The sequence below is a fragment of the Brugia malayi genome (assembly GCF_000002995.4).
Source record: "Brugia malayi strain FR3 genome assembly, contig: Bm_v4_ChrX_scaffold_001, whole genome shotgun sequence".
Taxonomy (NCBI): Eukaryota; Metazoa; Nematoda; class Chromadorea; order Rhabditida; family Onchocercidae; genus Brugia; species Brugia malayi.
The window spans coordinates 9,042,870-9,060,959 of record NW_025062479.1 but is presented as its reverse complement, the minus strand read 5'-3'; the positions used below and the strand labels follow the sequence as shown (position 1 = coordinate 9,060,959).

At 31.1% G+C, this 18,090-nt stretch overlaps 4 protein-coding genes across 6 annotated transcripts; 1 reads left to right on the top strand and 3 right to left on the bottom strand.

Annotated features, from left to right (window-relative positions):
• Positions 1-349: 349 nt before the first annotated feature.
• On the bottom strand, positions 350-2,123 carry Bm3040 (Uncharacterized protein; the record flags this gene model as incomplete). Its single annotated transcript, XM_001898754.1, has 6 exons — positions 350-571; positions 820-906; positions 1,033-1,153; positions 1,261-1,479; positions 1,557-1,683; positions 2,057-2,123. 6 exons carry the CDS (start codon positions 2,121-2,123, stop codon positions 350-352), a joined length of 843 nt encoding a protein of 280 aa, XP_001898789.1.
• A 1,289-nt stretch (positions 2,124-3,412) lies between these two features.
• Positions 3,413-4,237, bottom strand: Bm324 (Uncharacterized protein; the record flags this gene model as incomplete). 2 transcript variants are annotated; one of them, XM_043074182.1, is made up of 3 exons in its annotated part: positions 3,413-3,491; positions 3,594-3,680; positions 4,029-4,237. In XM_043074182.1, 3 exons carry the CDS (start codon positions 4,235-4,237, stop codon positions 3,413-3,415), a joined length of 375 nt encoding a protein of 124 aa, XP_042930116.1. The 2 variants fall into 2 exon arrangements, with proteins under 2 accessions (XP_042930116.1, XP_042930117.1); XM_043074183.1 differs by having other exon boundaries at positions 4,029-4,069.
• A 1,587-nt stretch (positions 4,238-5,824) lies between these two features.
• On the top strand, positions 5,825-6,122 carry Bm17947 (Uncharacterized protein; the record flags this gene model as incomplete). Its single annotated transcript, XM_043074181.1, has 2 exons — positions 5,825-5,867; positions 6,046-6,122. The coding sequence occupies 2 exons, from the start codon at positions 5,825-5,827 to the stop codon at positions 6,120-6,122; spliced, it is 120 nt and encodes a 39-aa protein (XP_042930115.1).
• Positions 6,123-9,436: 3,314 nt separating this feature from the next.
• Positions 9,437-12,415, bottom strand: Bm3709 (Uncharacterized protein; the record flags this gene model as incomplete). 2 transcript variants are annotated; one of them, XM_001898755.2, is made up of 9 exons in its annotated part: positions 9,437-9,471; positions 9,625-9,781; positions 9,969-10,138; positions 10,357-10,564; positions 10,797-10,922; positions 11,128-11,313; positions 11,406-11,618; positions 11,745-11,884; positions 12,307-12,415. In XM_001898755.2, 9 exons carry the CDS (start codon positions 12,413-12,415, stop codon positions 9,437-9,439), a joined length of 1,344 nt encoding a protein of 447 aa, XP_001898790.1. The 2 variants fall into 2 exon arrangements, with proteins under 2 accessions (XP_001898790.1, XP_042930114.1); XM_043074180.1 differs by lacking the exons at positions 11,745-11,884; positions 12,307-12,415 and having other exon boundaries at positions 11,406-11,588.
• Positions 12,416-18,090: the final 5,675 nt, after the last annotated feature.

Here is an 18,090-nt window from a genome sequence, read left to right as displayed (position 1 = left end):
TAAGTGGGACAGAACTTTGAATGACCAATTATTAAGTTATTTTTTTAGCTATTCAAAAATGTTTATAATACCTCGGACTTGTGTTTTACGTGTAATTGGTACTGTACATTTCAAATGAGAGAGAATTTATTTCTGAAAAATTTTGTTATATATATTATATTTCAAACAAACAAACTAATGACACATCCATATTCAGCAATCCAAAATCTTCAATGTACAGAGCAACAAACTGAGATGTGATTTAGTACGATAAAATAGGTGCTCTAATGTTGCAAACATTGGATTAGATTCGGAAACTGAGTATAGGCGATGTGAATGGATAAACTTGGGATGCTGCTTTAAAAAAAAATTAGCTGTTGATAACATCGAATCTTAGGGTGTGATAAATGCAAGCAACATATGAATCTGCTGGAACACAAAGTTCTTCGATAGTTTGGTGTAGCGTTGCGCGGTATGATTCAGAAATAGTTGGATAGTTTTCGTAGGTCCTGCATAAACGTTGACATTGTCGTAGGCTAGTTGCTCTTACGTGTGGTCGATCCATGATATGAACCACTGCAGTTAAAACACCCTAAACGGAATTCAGTTGAATCGGTAATTTTGAGGTAAATCATGTTGTGGTAATTCATTCTAAATCCCATTTCTAATGATGAAAGGCTATGGATACCTGGATGAAAAGAGATGTGAACAGTAAACGTAGAGCTTGCAAGAAATATCAGACTTGTGGGTTGTAACCTATTGTTACCTTGTTTCCCAATTTATCTCTAGTTTGGATTTTAGAAGCAACAAATTAGCAATCACTTTGAATGGAAAGCAAACCTGCTTTAAATAATTCCAATATTCTTCTGATCTTCCATTGTAATGAAGGTTTTTTTCTCGTAATTGTTGTGATGATGGCGTACAAATCTATGAAATATCTGAATTTGCTATGCTTGCTCGACCATATGGCTAATACTCTTGGATCATTGTAGGAAAGACAGGTAGAACAGTACCTTAACTAATTTCTTGCAGGAAAGACAGGTAGAACGGTACCTTAAGAATGAAAGTTTTATAGAGCGACGTAGAATTACAGTGATCAGGTCCTTCACTTTGAATGTAACTTTCTAAGTCTTTGTCAAATGATTTCAGCGGCTGACATAAATTACAAAATCTGCTGCAAATAGAAATACTTCCCAAAACATATATGAATTATTAATGAAAAAAGTTATAAAAACTTAGAATTTCAGTAGAAAATAAACAATCTAGATGTTATCATGTTACCATGTACTTTTCCCATTAAGCATTGATCTCAATTTTTGATTATCACTTTGAGGACACCAATTTTTTTCCGTAATATTCGTGCAAATGCGTTTGACATTACTAGTGACTTCATCCTCCTCCACCTTACATGGTATATTTGTCCCAAACTGTATGAAAGATTCAATATATGGATTGTTGATTAGTTTCTTTAGTTGGAAATTCAACCGTGCACGAAAACATCTGTAAATTTTTAAGAATTTGTATACTGCCTAAGTGATTCAACAAATATTAAACGCAGTCATAGTGAAAATACATACCCTGGAAATGTGATTGTTTGTCTATTTCCATTTTGTCCTGTAATTAATAACTGGTCTGCATCACCTGCCAATGGCATCAACTCGAACTGAACACTTATTGTTTTTCGATCAATTAATTCAGAATGCTCTGGAAGCAAATGAGTTTCATCACATTCAAATTTGAAATCTTAGGACCATGATCTTCTATTATAAATATCTTTTAATAATGCGTTATTCTATTTTCAGTATTGTGATATCGGACTTTCGATCAATTAATTCAAAATGTTCTAGAAGCAATAAGCCTTATCGTTAGCTGTTTTCAAGCGATTCTGCTTAGTTCATTTCATTTTTCATAATAGATTTTTGAGAACTGTAAAATGAATTTTAGGTGAAAAATAAAGATTAAGCCATGACTGAAAAAAGGAACTTACGAAACATATTGAGGATTTTTTCAGCTACATAATAGCACAACAAGAATTTAGCTATTTTGGTAAGCAAAGATTTTTGGAAAGCTGACTTACGGCTAGGACAAGCTTGTGTCACGTTATCACGTATAATAATGTGAATTTGTCGTGCTGTAATTATCATAAAAATGACGTGCAGGAAAGAGAAATAGCAAATTAGATGATTTGTTGACGATAAAAGCATTGTGAAATTAGTAAAATTTGTTGATGCAACATTTGATATACATCAATAAATTCCTGCTGAAGATAAAAAGTATCACTTGGATAGCGATAGTTGATCATATCTCCTCTTACATTCTTTATGTATCCGGTTCTTCTTTCAAATTTGTCACAATTTACAGCGTTGACATAAAGTTCCAATTAATATCAGAAAAAAGAATGAAATTATGTACAACTTTATGAAAATTTTATTTAAAAGTCCAAGAGATTTTCTTTATTTCTTTTGTTGAAATATTATGAAGTACTCTGGATATAATTAAAATAATTTCTGCTAGAATAATAATATTTCAAGTATTGCACATAACTTAATAACGTTTTACTACTTTAAATTACTAATGAATAAACGTTCTAAGAATCATTCGTTTGGAGCCAAATATTCTCATTGATTTCTTATAAATACTACTCCCTACATTGATATCTGCCTGCATAATTTCTTGAAATTGTTGAAACTTTCGTTCATGTGTGTCTTATGATTAACTTTATCATACAAATATGTCGTATACACAAATTCGTTTTTGTCAAAATTTCCAAAATAAGTGTGCAACTTTCCAAATAACTCAAAGGCATTCAGAATTTTTACATTCAAAATTTTCAATACATCTCAAAATTCCTTCAAATTTTTGTTTTGCAAAAAATATGATAAAACATTCATTGGCAAAATAATTATTTTAGTATTTCAATAAAAAACTGTGCAAAAATACAGTACTTATTCAAATTCTGATCACAATAATGGCAAATCGCAATATTTCGCATTATAAGAGAATTTAACATGAGTACCGACCGTACTGTGCTACTGATCTTATACAAAGTTGTCAAGGTAATTTTGATCAGCAGCTTCAATTTACTATCAACAGGTAGAAAAAGATATTTTGAAATGTGTAATGATAACGGACATAGACTATGATTTAAAAATAACATGTTAACTTTCGTTGAACTTCATTTCTATTCAGACAATATTTTTTCTCAAAATATTTTTAATAAAAGATTTAGAATACAATATCGAGAGAAATTGTTAACATTTTAGCAAGTGTTATGAATTAAATTCAAAGGTTAATTCAGTGGAAATTTCACATTAATTAAGAAATGAACGTAGACATGATACAACATCATATTTCAAGTGAATGATTATGTTGTTATTTTTGTCAATTATCAATTGTTAACAAAACTATGAAATAAAATTATCTCTCCACTTTTTCAATCGTGACACAATCGCCGTATGCACCATACCAAGCCAGACCAAAGCATTTTGAGTAATATCAGTATTAATACAATGCTGAAAATGAGTTCTTTGTATAGTATAGGAGAATTGTTGTAATTGAATAGAAGGAATCTCAGATTTTCAGAATATTTCTAATTCAGAAATCTGAATGCTTACGTAAGCCAATATCGAATATGCCAGCAACATTCTTTGGGAACATTTTCACAGCATTGATAAAAAACGAAAATATTGTTATTTGGACATCTATAATTTAGAAAATCTTAATTAAAATTAAAGAGTAGTTTAACACGAAAATGATGATAAAATGGTTTAAAATCAAAATTTTCCACATAAAATCCTTGCCGATTACAAATATTTGTGTTACTCACTAATTTAGTTAAATAATTTAGATTTCCAACTTCTAATCATTTAATCTAGATAAATGTGTCTATGATCCTCAAGTAAATATTTCTCATTTTTAATTTTGAAAACGAACAATCGACAACAATCATTTAAAACACAATATCAACATTAAGCTTAAGTTATGTGCTACTAGTTGTAGTCGAATTTCAAATTAAAAAAAGTGAAGAAGAAAAAGAGAAATGAGCAAACTTTTTGCCGTCACATTCCAAGACAGATTGTTGAGATTTCATCACTTCACCGATGTCAACGACAGTTTGCTTGGCTTTCTCGGCAATCTGATCGGTAAGTCGCCTATTGGATACCTCTTTATACTCATCGCTATTTTCGCATCGTATTATTAGGATGGGGCATACAAATATCGTTACACAAATCGCATGTCGTTGAAGTAGCAACTGCATCTTTTCTATTATAAAGGAGAACATTTTAATTTGACATCTTTTTGCAAGGCATTTCGCTGATCGTTTCAAATATCATCAAAAAATCATTAAATTAGATAAATACTAAAAGATGAGAGAATTTGCTGGAAGTTAACAAATTTTTTCATTTTTTAATGATAAAACTAAAACAAACATTGTTTCTAATTAATTCAGAAATGTTCCATTAAAGATTAGATCAAAACTATTGGACATTAGATTGCACTGTGGATTTTGCATCTAATAGAGATGTAGAAGTAGTTAATGAAGAAATTTATATCAATTAGCTAATTAGGCTGTTAATAATAATTATTATCCAATCTCATTGATAAAAATGTCATAGCACTTTCATACGATAGCATCCAATTCTGTTCTCGTTGATTGTAAAGTTATACTTCAGTAACAATTTCTGCAATCATGAATCTAAGCCATAATTCTTTGCGTATAGCTAAATTCTTTTAATATTCTTTTCATCATAACGCCATATATATATGTTTCAGAAACTTATCAATTTCTTATTAATTCATTCAAATTTAAATTTCATTCACGCAACTAGCAAGCAAAAGAGCAAAATATTTTCCCGTTATTTTACTAAAATGTGATTGCGAAAAAAGGAAAGAATGAAACTGTTTCTTGGGTTATTGTCGGAGAGACAAAAAACAAAAAACAAAATGAATATTTTACAAGCGAAGTGTTGAGTCATCCTTCTGTCACATTACAATTGTTGAAAAAAGCCAAATGTAACAAAAATTAGCTTAGATGATTGTCAGAAAAAGGGACATAAAAAAGTAGTATTGTAGAAATGAAGAAAGATGAATTAAAAAAGTAATTTGGGAAAGAAAATTTTTGTACAAAAATAAGATTTGTAGTTAGTATAAAAGAGAAAAATTTGGAATAGTTACATTATATTTGAAGTACTTTCTCTTTCTCTTCCAATAAATAACACAAATAAGTACCCTTTAGGAAATCGATCGGTTCAGTTGACTTCTAATTTGTTGAATTTTTTCTTTGAAAGAAAGAAAAAAATAATATAACTATTCCAAACTTTTTTTTTGAAAGCAAAATTATGTTCAGAGTTTTTTGTATATCAATCTATTGGAAATGCAATGATAAATCATATTACCCTTTAAATCAAAAAATGATAGGAAGGAATTAAATTATATGATTTTATACAGCAACAAAATATTGGACCTTCTGTTGATAGACATTTAGACGCTTAACGCGTATGAATAGTACAGATAAGATGCCGATAGCACTACCCTACCGTTACAACCTACAACAACGTGGGACAACAGGAAAAAGTTTATTCGTCTGTCCTCAAATTGTCCCATCTCCTTTCAACAATTCTGGCAGGCAGCATTCACCACTCTTCTTCTTCTTTTGATGCCTCTATCGATGATGAAACTTCAAGTTTTGATTGGATCAGTGTGTAACTATATAACTAACGGCTCACACCGTTAACAACAACAATACTTTTTGCATGATTTTCTCTCAACTTTTTTGAAATGATTTTCAAGGAAAATTAAAAATTTCCATGATTCACAGACATAAATGATATTTAATTTAGATGGAATGAAAAATAGACATGCAATGAACGATACTCAGATACAAGTGAGTGAGATTTTTCGAACTATGGATAGGTGTGATGAGTTGCTAAAAGTAATACTGATATTGGGTTTTCATTGACAAGAATCGATTGATAATAGATAACAGTTGCGGACTTATAGTATCAATTCTATCACTTCACTATTATGCTTGTTTTCAACTTTTGAGTTTCATAATTTTAATTCCAGAAAGGGCTGACAGTATAGAAGGGCTAAATCAATCACATGACCTTGCGTTGAAACCATCAGCAGAAGCATCATATTGAATTGGTGGGGTTGTGGAACGCTGACTGTCATTTTTGTTTGCTATTTGTTTTTCAATAATTCTTTCTATATTTGTTAAAAACAAAGAATTTTCAATAATTCTTTCTATAAAATTGGTAACAGAAAAGAAATCTACGATCTAAAAGAACTGTTGACATTATAGGAAACAGATGCCAATCTTTCGCTTCCTTTACTGCTGTTAAATATAACTTTTAATATTTCTGTATTCAATAATAAAGGTTAGTTATTATGACATGACCTTCTTTTTTGTGAATCATAATTTACAGAATGTCAATTTCTCAGTGCCTTTTATAAGACTCACTATAGTGAATGATAGGGTGATTTTTTCTGTGGTGTAGGATGCAGTACGATTCCGTTCTAATTTTTTTAAGGTATCATATTATATAATTTGTGTTTTAGTGCCTTAGAATTTCCCTTCTCGTATATGTCGAATTATTCATCGGAAAAACGAGTAACAAAATGACGAAATTTGTCAATGAAAGAAAGCAATGAATAATTTCTACAAATTTCTATGAAATGGATAATAGATCACACCATACACTCTGAAATTTAAGAAATTATGTGAAACTTTGTGTAACATCTCTATTTACTTTCTTCGCACAGATTATATTGATCTTAACCCTGAATAGCAAAAATTATGGGGAATTCTTAAAAGATTTGCTTAAATTTTGAAGTTTTTGGTAAAATGTACATAACATGGTATCAGATGAGTAATCGGGTAGGTAACCATCAGTATTTCTAGCATATTCATTAATGAATGACTGCGTAATTGGTGTTAGTCAGGTACAATCATTCGATATGCACACATCATAGAATTTTTCCACTTTTTTTATAATTGCGGCAGTAAATGTTACAGCAATTTTGGAATTCACAGATCTGAACTATCTGTGAAGAAAACTTTACATTCCACTAACCTATCTGCTCCAAAATTATTCAACAGGCTTACAGAAATAACTTTTAAAAACCAATTAGCAATGGGATCTTAGGATGGCGATATTAATTTTCGTCCAAAGCAATTTCTGCTCTGTATGTCAAACTTTTGAACAATTTTATTATTTCTTTCCAGTCGATGTAAGAACTTTAAAAAGACTTAACTACAAAGGATTTTATTAGTCCAATAATACTGTAATGCAATATTTTCCTATGTACATGCATACCAGTTTTGAATCAAATTCCGGCCGTTAGTAGAGAAGAATAAATGATAAAGAACATTTGAGGAAAGTTCCATACTTTAAAATCTCCTTAGGAAAGAAGATCAAAAATTTTAAATTACTGTAGTGTCTTTGTCAAGAAGAAAGCAGTACATGTCACATATTCTTGAACTGTATTACTACTTTACTGGTTAGATAACATGTATAAAAGTGAAGTACCAAGAAATATAATGAAAGCAAAGGTAATCATATTGAAATCAATGGAACCTAGTCACTAAATTTTCATTTCAATAAATTTTGGAACTGTCGAAACCTAACAAATCATAAGTTGTAGTATTATAAAGAAATATATATATAGTTTGAAAACTATATTAAACTAAAAAGATTATGAATTACCTATGTCGGAAAACCGAGATTTGTAATATGTCGAAATAAGTTCATAAGATAGAAATTTGTAGAACATAAAAGTTGTCTTACTTAAATATTCCTTACACAAATATAAGAGAATTAATTTTACATCTGAGGTGAGGAATTATTTTTCCAACATTTATCTTCCAACTGTAACCGAGTGAGCTTACATGCGTCATATAAACTGTCTAGAATGTTATATTCTGTTAACAAAGAATACATCTACTTTTAGATGTCCTATTTAAAAATTGTGTTTTCACTTAGAACAGCAATATTAAATCTTAAAAGGTATTCATCTCTGATAACCTTACAAATGAATGTATCCGCCAGAATAGTTTCATGACTAATTATGCAAAGCCGCAAAACGTAATCACCTGTATGTGTCAGGAAACCTAGCTATAAATTAAAGACTGTGTTATTTGAATATTCCTTAGATAAATATAAAACTTTTTTTCAGTTGTAGTTAAGCTTATGTAAACTGTCTAGAATGTTACCTTCTGTAACAAAGAATATGTGCATTGCTTAATATGTTACTGTTAAGATCCGCCAGTGTAACAAGCAAAGTTGCATTCGACTCTTCAAGAGATTGCAAGTTCTTTGTTCAATGAACTCTTTGTTATAAACCAGTCTACCTGCAATTTCGATGATAGCTCTTTACTCGTTAACCTGTGTTCTGTTGTAAGCCAACGCCAGTTATGTAAGGAATTAAAACCATTTTTGGATGTTGCAAGTTTCGATTAGGTTGGTGTCATCGATCGCTCACTCAGTTTGCTTCAGCAATGGTGGTGCAAAGTAACAATAACAGTGATGAAAAGAAAATATGACAACTTAGCAGGCATTTAGTAGACTACTGGTTTAATTTAATATTCACTTCACTCATTTCTTTCCTAGTATTGTACGATATCATAAAAGAACGGTGACGGAAATGCCGATGTGATGGAGTTATGACAATAATACTTATTAAAAAATTTTCCTCAACAAACTAATCTTCAGAGCGCTACGTTTTTACTGGCTACAGCCTTGTGAAGAAGGCAGAAGGAAACAGCCTCATTATCCAGAATTACTACGTTATCAACCACTCTTTCATTCAGATTTAAACAACATAAAATAATATTAATGAGAACTTTAAATTAATTCACGTTTTTTATTATTACATATTTTGACACATAACTGACTATCTAAAAGCTACAAATATTTGAACTGATATCTAAGAAAGTCGAAAAGGTTGAAAAATCAACACTTCCATTTGTCCGTTTTGTCGTTCAGTGAAATAAGAACGATGAACAAATAATAACATTATGTTCGTCGTTCATATTACACTTTGACCTCAGCGGCATGAATAAATAAAATAAAAAATAACATACACATTTCTTTTATTTCGAAATATATAAAAAGTGTCTGCATAATAATTTTGGTGAATTGCGTATACTATGAGTTGTTACAACAACTGTTATACTTAACGGCTGGAAATTTTGAATTTATCATAGCGAAATTCCTTCATGCGAAAGAATCACTATTTCACCTAATTCTGCATCTAAAAAGTGACTATATTTCCACTTAGTTATTCTCTTTCATTTCTCACTTTCTTTAATCAGAATCAAGATTTCTTCAGCTTAATAAAACGATATCGTTTTGCTTCTTCATAAAAATTAAATTATTTTTATTTTAAGCATTTTTCGCTAGTCGCTAATACCAGCTGATCAATAATTGACTGAATAAAGTGAACGTGATCAAGATTACATCAGATACCGAGCAGCATCCATTGCACCCCCTGCAACTTTTTCTTTTTTCACAGAATATTTGTTACTTTAGAACTGGTAAAGAAAATATTACAGTCATTGAAAATTTTCTGGTAACTCTTATGAGAACAACAAAATGAAACTTCACAATCTGATTTACTTTTTCATATATGTATATATCTTACCAACAAGATATCGCACAAAGTGGTCGCCCGCAAGTGAACCAATACGAAAGAGCGATGGGTCTTCATTGCAACAATAATCTTGAAATGTATATTTGTCCGTTAACATGCTCAGGTCTGACTGTTTACCAGCACACACGCACAAAGCTCGGAAATGTTCCTGAAAAATAAAATTCTGTTCAAAATCAAATCTTCTGCGGAAGAAACAATGACTTCCTTGACAGTACATCATTGATGACAAAGTTTCATTCTACATTTCAACGAAGTGATGCATGTTTTTTTTCTGTTTTTCATACATTAAGTGCCGTGTACAACAGATTTCGAAGTTTCCACATCAAAAAGTTTACCGTAAAAATTCCTTGAAGAGTTTTGATGCGAACTGTGCCTTTATTCAACGATTCAATGGTAGCGCAAGTAACTTTGGTATAATAATAATTTTCGCAATATCCCATCATTAATTTGAAAACTCTTGAATACTCTGGATACAGAGATGGACTAAGGCGTGATAACTGTATGACTAAAACATACGACTCCAGTAATAAAGTTGTTTCATGGTGTCATTTCAATGTTTAAGGATGAAAATATATGGCCATCTTCAAAGATTAATTTAGATATGACTCTTCAAAAATAATCTTAAGAGACAATTATTTAATCAGATTCATTTACAGACTCACAAAAGCTCACAATATTTACAATATACCAAATTTTAATAATAATTTTATTTCGAAAACTTACATCGTAGTTGCTTATCCGATCGACGAATTACATGAAGCACAGGAATGCATGAATTGAGACAATGTAATATTGTATCCGCAGCGCTAATCCCATCTCCAACTACAACAACTTTCCTTTTTGAAAACTTGGCTGTAGTCAATGAAATAAGTAGTCGTTTTAAATCCCGAAGATTGTAAACAATACGATCTTCTTCCACCTCTCCTTTCACCTGAAAATGAAAGTTTCAGACTTTTATGATTGTTTCCTGCTTCAGTTACAAAGGATAACCCATCTTCGTAACATACAGTTTAGTCGCATTCGACTTCCTTTGGTATTAGCAAACATGATGATAGAAATCATTTTTTGGACTATTTCAATTCATTCTATAAACATAATTAACAATACGATCTTCTTCCACCTCTCCTTTCACTAAGTATTTCATTAAGTAAAACAAAATTTACGCCAAGTAATCGATCCTGATTTTTGCCACATGCTAATACAACTTTCTTACATCTCAGCAACACCGGTTCACCATTTTTCGTGCCACGAACTTCCCAAAATCCCTCCATGCAGCTATTTGAACATTTCTAAAAATTAAGAGTCTAGCTGCTTTTTTCCGAATTACAAATTAGTCATTTAGAATTATGTTATCAACTGGTTTGATCACTGACAATAGTTAATGTTGCTGCTCCAATAGTTGACGTACGACACAACACGTCGTCGGATTGAGCGGTTAAAATGTCGACAACATATCACATGAACCAATATCATCTCTATACTTTAAACCATCACCTCTATGTGCGTCACTTTCAAACCACAAATAATATTTTTATTTTTGTATACTCTTCTCGCGTAATCGGACAGATATTTTCGGTAAAGTGGTACTGGAAGCCGACTATCAAACTTATTTCCACCATACCAATCAGCAATAAGAAAAGCTGGAAGATCCAGGAAACTGCTCACACTGACCGATAACATCTGAAATGAAAATAGTTTTATTCAAACTAGAACTATTTTCTTTATATCTTCTTTTCCCAATCATTCAGTTGCGCTTAAAAGAAAATATTCACATCGTCATCATAATTATTCCAAGATCCTCCAATTGGTGTTTGGGCAACTATTAAATGTGGAATAGCACGGCTACGATCGTATATCCAACAAAGTTTCGATGTGCCAAGAGTTCCAGTATCAGCATTAGGACGCACCAATGTGTCATACAACAATGAAAGCGGTCTTGCTCCATGATTCATCATATTAATGTTATTATCAAGCCAAGAAAAATCCTAAAGTAAACTATTATTTAGATGTGCTGGTCAAAACGAATTTTTTGCTCAGTCGTACACTAAACAATGTTAAAATTATAACTCAAATATTTATAAGTTTAGTTTAAGGGTATTCCATAAAATAACCTGATCGAGTAATGATTCCTCTTCATGTTCAATAAGTTTCTGGTGGATAAAATCATTAGGATGAGGGCCGTCATTTGGAGAGTAAAAAGGTAACCAACCCGAAAGGAAGGCTGACAATGATAACCCGGCTGGTCCGTTTCCTGAAGATTGTTAAATTACTCACTCGATATATTTGTTTAGAATACTTCATTCGAATACTTGTTTCACTTTAACCAAGTATTGGTTGCAGAACTTTTTTTAAAGCTTTTCCAAAGCGAACCTGTTTTGATTCACAAGAGATCCGCATCCACTATTCAATCTCTCGACTAAAGTCATTTTGTTAAAACTTCAACACAATCCTTCCCATGGTTCTTTCACCAAAATTCATAACAAATGAAAATTTTAAGTGGAAACACAAGATGCATCCAATCAAGCTTTTTAACAGAAAGTTATCTTGGATAGGCCTTTAAAATCTCCAAACTCATCAATTATTCTGTGGTTAATTATCTAGAACTAATACAAGGCCATCAAAAAGAAAAGGGAAAACCAATCATGAAAAACAAGTTGTAGAAAAAAAAATTACCAACGATGATCACTTCCGTATCTAATTTCGAAACCGGTGATGTCGATGGAGAATCATCGCACATCAGGAAACTCGTTTCACACTGGCAGGGTGAATGTCCATTTCTCATTTATTTGCACTTTGTTTCATTGAAGGTTCAATTACCTACAAAAAATGCATACTCCGCTTAAGCAAATTTTTCCGCACCAGTTTTTGCAGTTTTACTTCAACGTATGCATATGTTAACAACTTCTTTACACCGGAGGTTTTTTTTCTAATACTTCCGATGGTAAATTTTTATTTCACTTTCTCACAATATATTCCAATAGTTTGCAAAAATAAGGGACGATCAATATGATGTAAATACTTTTTCCGGTTTCTTATTTGGTTATTGCAAGTGCTTTGAACATTATGAATGTTAGACGCATTTCAAACCGCTTGGCTCCTTAAATATAAAAGGTAATCTGAGCGCTCTGGACATTTTATATGGTATGGATGATTAAAGCATCTCAGAAACTTTACGCTTCCCATACTTTGAAAAGTCAGAATATTTCAAAGAATAGGGACACATAAATTACTTTAGATTCAAACGGATTCATTAAGCTCTTCGGATTTAACGAGTTTTTCCATTCCATTTCATTTCTTAGGCACCATGAGCGCGCTGGATGCTTTTTATTAAATTTTTTAAACACTGTTTAATAAAATTCAATATCGTAAAAAAAAAAGGGAAGAAGAATATACTGCCTACTTCTTCACTTCTTAATCCTTTCATATCCGGTTTCCTGATACCGGTAGTAACCTGTGTTCATTTTGGGTTGCTATTAAGTTCAATCTTTTTCGTTTTGCGGTGGCAAAGGGCTTTTTTGCTATCTTTTCCGCAAATAGATACGGAAAGAATTATTGAAAAACAAATAGCAAACAAAAATGACAGTCAGCGTTCCACAACCCCACCAATTCAATATGATGCTTCTGCTGATGGTTTCAACGCAAGGTCATGTGATTGATTTAGCCCTTCTATACTGTCAGCCCTTTCTGGAATTAAAATTATGAAACTCAAAAGTTGAAAACAAGCATAATAGTGAAGTGATAGAATTGATACTATAAGCCCGCAACTGTTATCTATTATCAATCGATTCTTGTCAATAATTCCGCAACTCATAACACTTACCACTTGACAAATTCCAATTAGTTAAGGGCTTACTTCGTTTTCTCTCTACCAGTGCGAATCTGTTTATTTTTTCCATTATATATACAAGGTGTTACATCTATCTATCTATCCATCTGTTTCTGTTGGGCTATTGCTATGAATGCTGTTGATCGGGAAAGCCCCGTGTTTTCACCGTTACTATGCTTATTCTTGCAACGAATTAAACTAATACTAATGAGATTGAAATATCACAAAACTATATCTCCACAATATACGAGAAATCGGCGATACTAATTATCTTATATTACACTGATGAGTTATTAATTACGTATTTGTTAAAAAATAAAAGAGAGAAACAACAGCAAGAAGAAATGAGTTGGATGATGATAACACAAATATAATCCTAAACGAATAAATGAGACATTTATTCCGTCGATCAGTAAATATGCTCACTCTGAATGCAAATAATTAATTCTGAATTTCCCGAGCACTTCGATATTTCATAACCCATTCAACTATAAGTAGCAGTACATAAACTAACTCCGACTAGTGTAACTGGATTTTTGGAATAATGGGTAAAAAAAAAAAAAAGCTCTCTACTCTCCCTCTTTTTGCTTACGATGAGTGACACTTTTTTACTCCGCAAGTATCTTATGTCTTTCGTCTTTCGCTTTAAAGTGGCTTCAAAGGTCAAAAATCATCATCTAATGTTTTTTGTTGATTAGATCATATAAAAAAACCTGCGTCATTGTTGAGTATGTTGATAACATAATATTAGTACTTAATACGGTCTAATCGAAATTGGAGAATCAAGAATAGCAAATAAAATAAAATTAAATATCACGTATCAGCAGCAGCAACAGCAGCAACAATATGCATTTACAATTTAATTTTTTTCGTAGTACATAGCAGGTCATTATGCATTTTTGTTCGATTTTTCTTGTTTTGTGTATAAGAATATTATTGCTTGCAGTATAAATGTGATATAAATAATTTTTCAGTGGACAAACTTAATTTTTCAATGAAACAATTTCATTTATGAACTGCTAAATCAACACAATGAACGATTCCATTCAGATCAAAATTCAATGAGCTTATGAGTTTACCAGCGCTGATGATAGGCTGTACGCTGATGCTATTGTGGTATTATTTGAAGCACCAGTGCACTATTTATACTCGTACGTCTACCACGATTCAACCGGCGAAGACACAACAATACGCTGCTGCTAGTTACTTGGGATATCGTGTCAGTACGTTCCATCTCACCCACAATCACTTCTCTCGTATTACACCGACTGTATAAGTAACTGAAAGATTCATTAGCATCTATCATTCGTCCATCTATCTATTTCCATCTGTACATGCTTATTCATATATCCTATCTTTATTTTCGCACTGAAAAAATCACATTTTCCGGACGATTAGTGGCAAAGGTTTCTTTAAGGAAGAGCTAATGATAAGTCGGTTACGCGACTTGTTTACTTTTAAATTTAGCAAGAAGCTGATCTTATCTGTGAAAGAAAAGAGTAAGAGAATTGCGTAATGACAGAAAGAATCTTTTACAAAGTCAGTAATCCTACCTAAAAATTCGTCTCTTTTTGAAATTAATATAGGGGAAGGTATTTTTTTTTTTCATGCAACAACTGTTCAAATGAGTTATAAGTTTTACGTTTGTTCTTTTATCAAATTAACATTTGTCACATTCTCTCCCAAAGTACACACTTCGTCCTTCAAGGTACCTTTCTCAGCAATTTACGATCTAATCACGGTTCATTTTTTTATTAAATCTAATCACGGTTCATTTTTTTATTAAACCATCCACAAAAGAGAATAGGATGGAATGATTTTCTTCATTTCTCATAAATGAATTTTGCATAAGCTTCTATTTGATGTGCCATATCGAATGAATCAGTGCAAGTAATAGAAAGAATGGAAGGAGCAAATTTCCACTCGTTCTAAAGAGCGAATAAATAAAAATACTCAGCAATCATTATCGCCAAATGAATATTTCTCAAAAGGCTGATATTTTACTGAACGTTTAAAAACATTTTATAGATTTCTATGTTATTAATTCCTATTCAGTAAGCAATGAATGTGGGGAAGTTTTTTGTTTACTATCTCAACTGATCAAAGATTATCATTAAAAATTTGATGAAAAGAAGAAAAGACGGGAAATATGTCCATCATTATTGAATCCATTATGGTCTAAATCAGTTCGTTCAATCAGTTTCACTTTACATAAGTCACACAGTATCATTACCTTTAACAGTATTATTTTTAATTGCACAATTCTTAAGCAAACCAAAAAATTAAAAATAACTTTAATAATCGACAAAGCTTTAGTAAATCGTTATACGAAACATCTGGAAGAAAATTAAGAAACACTTCATCAGAAATAACAATGATCAAGAAAGAGTTGAAATCAGTTATTAAATATTTATTATATCCATAATTTTATTGAAAAATTACTGAGAAAGAATTGATAATGAACACGTTGATTAAATTGGAACATGAAGAATTAATTTTGAAGCTTTGGCAAGATAGAAGAGCTTTATCAATAACAAAGCTTTAAATAGTTTTTGCTAAGCAGTTCAAAAAATTTGCTTATAATATCACGCTAAATAATTTATGTAATTCTATCAATTCATTCCGATATGTTCAAAAAGCTGAATTTTATTTTTTCAGCTAATACTGAAACCACATTCACTTGTCAGTTTTATTATTTACTGAACATTGTATCAGTTTATCATAGCGAATCTTTGGGTTGTCTTGCAGAGTTTATAAAATAACAAATGATCTTAAGTCAAATTTTATTTTGCCTCTTCAACTCTTCTCTTCTCAGAATATATAATACTATGAAAACTGTCTCAATATGAAAGCATCAATACATAACAAAAATTTTTATTTTTGCATTTATTTATAGAAATTGAAAGTCCTTTTTTTGACTTCACAAAACTGTGGAAGTCTCCGATATTCCTTATCAGTGGAACGCTGTGATCATCTGACAATATTCAACCTCATATATAATCTTTATATTAACTATCTTCGAGCATGTTTCTAACAGAAGCGAAAAAAAAAGTGGTATAAAATATAAAAATACACACTTGTGATATCAATAAAAATGAAACAATTTCAAGAAAAACCACACTTTGCGTCAACTGGGTGAATAATTAAAACCAAGTGAGTAGAGGAGTTGGAGAAGAAAGTGGAGTGAATAGATTAGTATAAGCGTTAGAATATGGTACAAAGAAAAGGAAAAAGAATTTTTGTGGGAGAAATTATTTCTGATTATTTGTACTAATTAATCATATTTGAAAACAGTGAAGGAGAATTTATGCAGCATTTAACGGTGAATAGAAAGGCAATAAAAAAGAAGAAAAATGAATGAAATGCTTTTGAATTGCCGGATACGTCAGTTTTGAAGTAATGTTAATTTCAAAATTGTTTGTCGAACTTTGTGAAATGATTTAATCCATTTGTGCATTTTATAGGAAAATAATGAAATTGATCACATTTAATTTTCTTGATCATTTCACTTTATGTCAATTTTTCATGTAAATCACCATTAATTCTCTTAGATGTACACTTTACTTTTTTCTCATATTGATTACAATTCTACAGTGGGTTAAGCAGCAATTTGTACAGTACTATATTGGAACATTGAAAAAATGATACATCTTAAAGTGATCCAAATGCTATCTATTTACATGCACAGATATTCATTCATGTGACATTTCCACACATGAAAAATTTCTTATCTAGATTTTGTCTTACGTCTTATGGAATAATACAATAATATCGCAATACAAAGCATAAAAATATGGATGATAGCAACAACAGAAATTCTGAAATATTTGAACGAAGGAATTGATGAGTATTTAAATAAGATTTGGAAAGATTAAAGAATTTTAGAACCAGTTCTTTTGTCTTTCACTATCCTTTCACATTGCTTAAAATCTCTTTTCTCAATACAACATCTTATAAGCAAGCGAAGTTGTCATCGTAAGTTTTGGGAAGTGCTGGAATTATTTCGAGAAAAAAAAACCCAAAAGGCAATAAATAGAAAAAAAAAAAGTTGATGCGATATCTGGTGGTTTGGGAAATTGCGAATAATTTTGTTTATCAGAACGAATGTATTATAATGATAAAGGAATTATATGTATGCTAAAAGCCAATGCAATTTCATAACAAATTTTCACACTACATTATAATGCTTTCTAGTGCATAAAAATGTGTTCTCAATACGAGTTAGAAAAGTATAATATCGAAAAGAGCTTTTGGTATTCATAAGATTGAATGAGGCACTGATAACATCTGTTAAGAAGACGGTTTCATAGAAGACTTCATTTTTCTGTTTTGATGGCAAGAAGTAATCTGGATAATTTATGAACTTAATGGATTCTATTGACTACTCAAAAGGAGAAGGATAATATTCATTGAACGGCAGTGAAACATGCAAATTGCAAACAAAAAATCTCCAGCAATTGAGGTAAGAATTTAAAATTGCAAATTTCCTTTTTTTTTATCATATTTTACAAGTTAATAAAACGATACTTCAAAACCAACTGTGCATATGTATGCCTTTTTCTTCTCCCTTCGATCTACACACTTCATCGAAACTCTGACATTGAGATGGACTTGATTTCCTTGGTAACCAG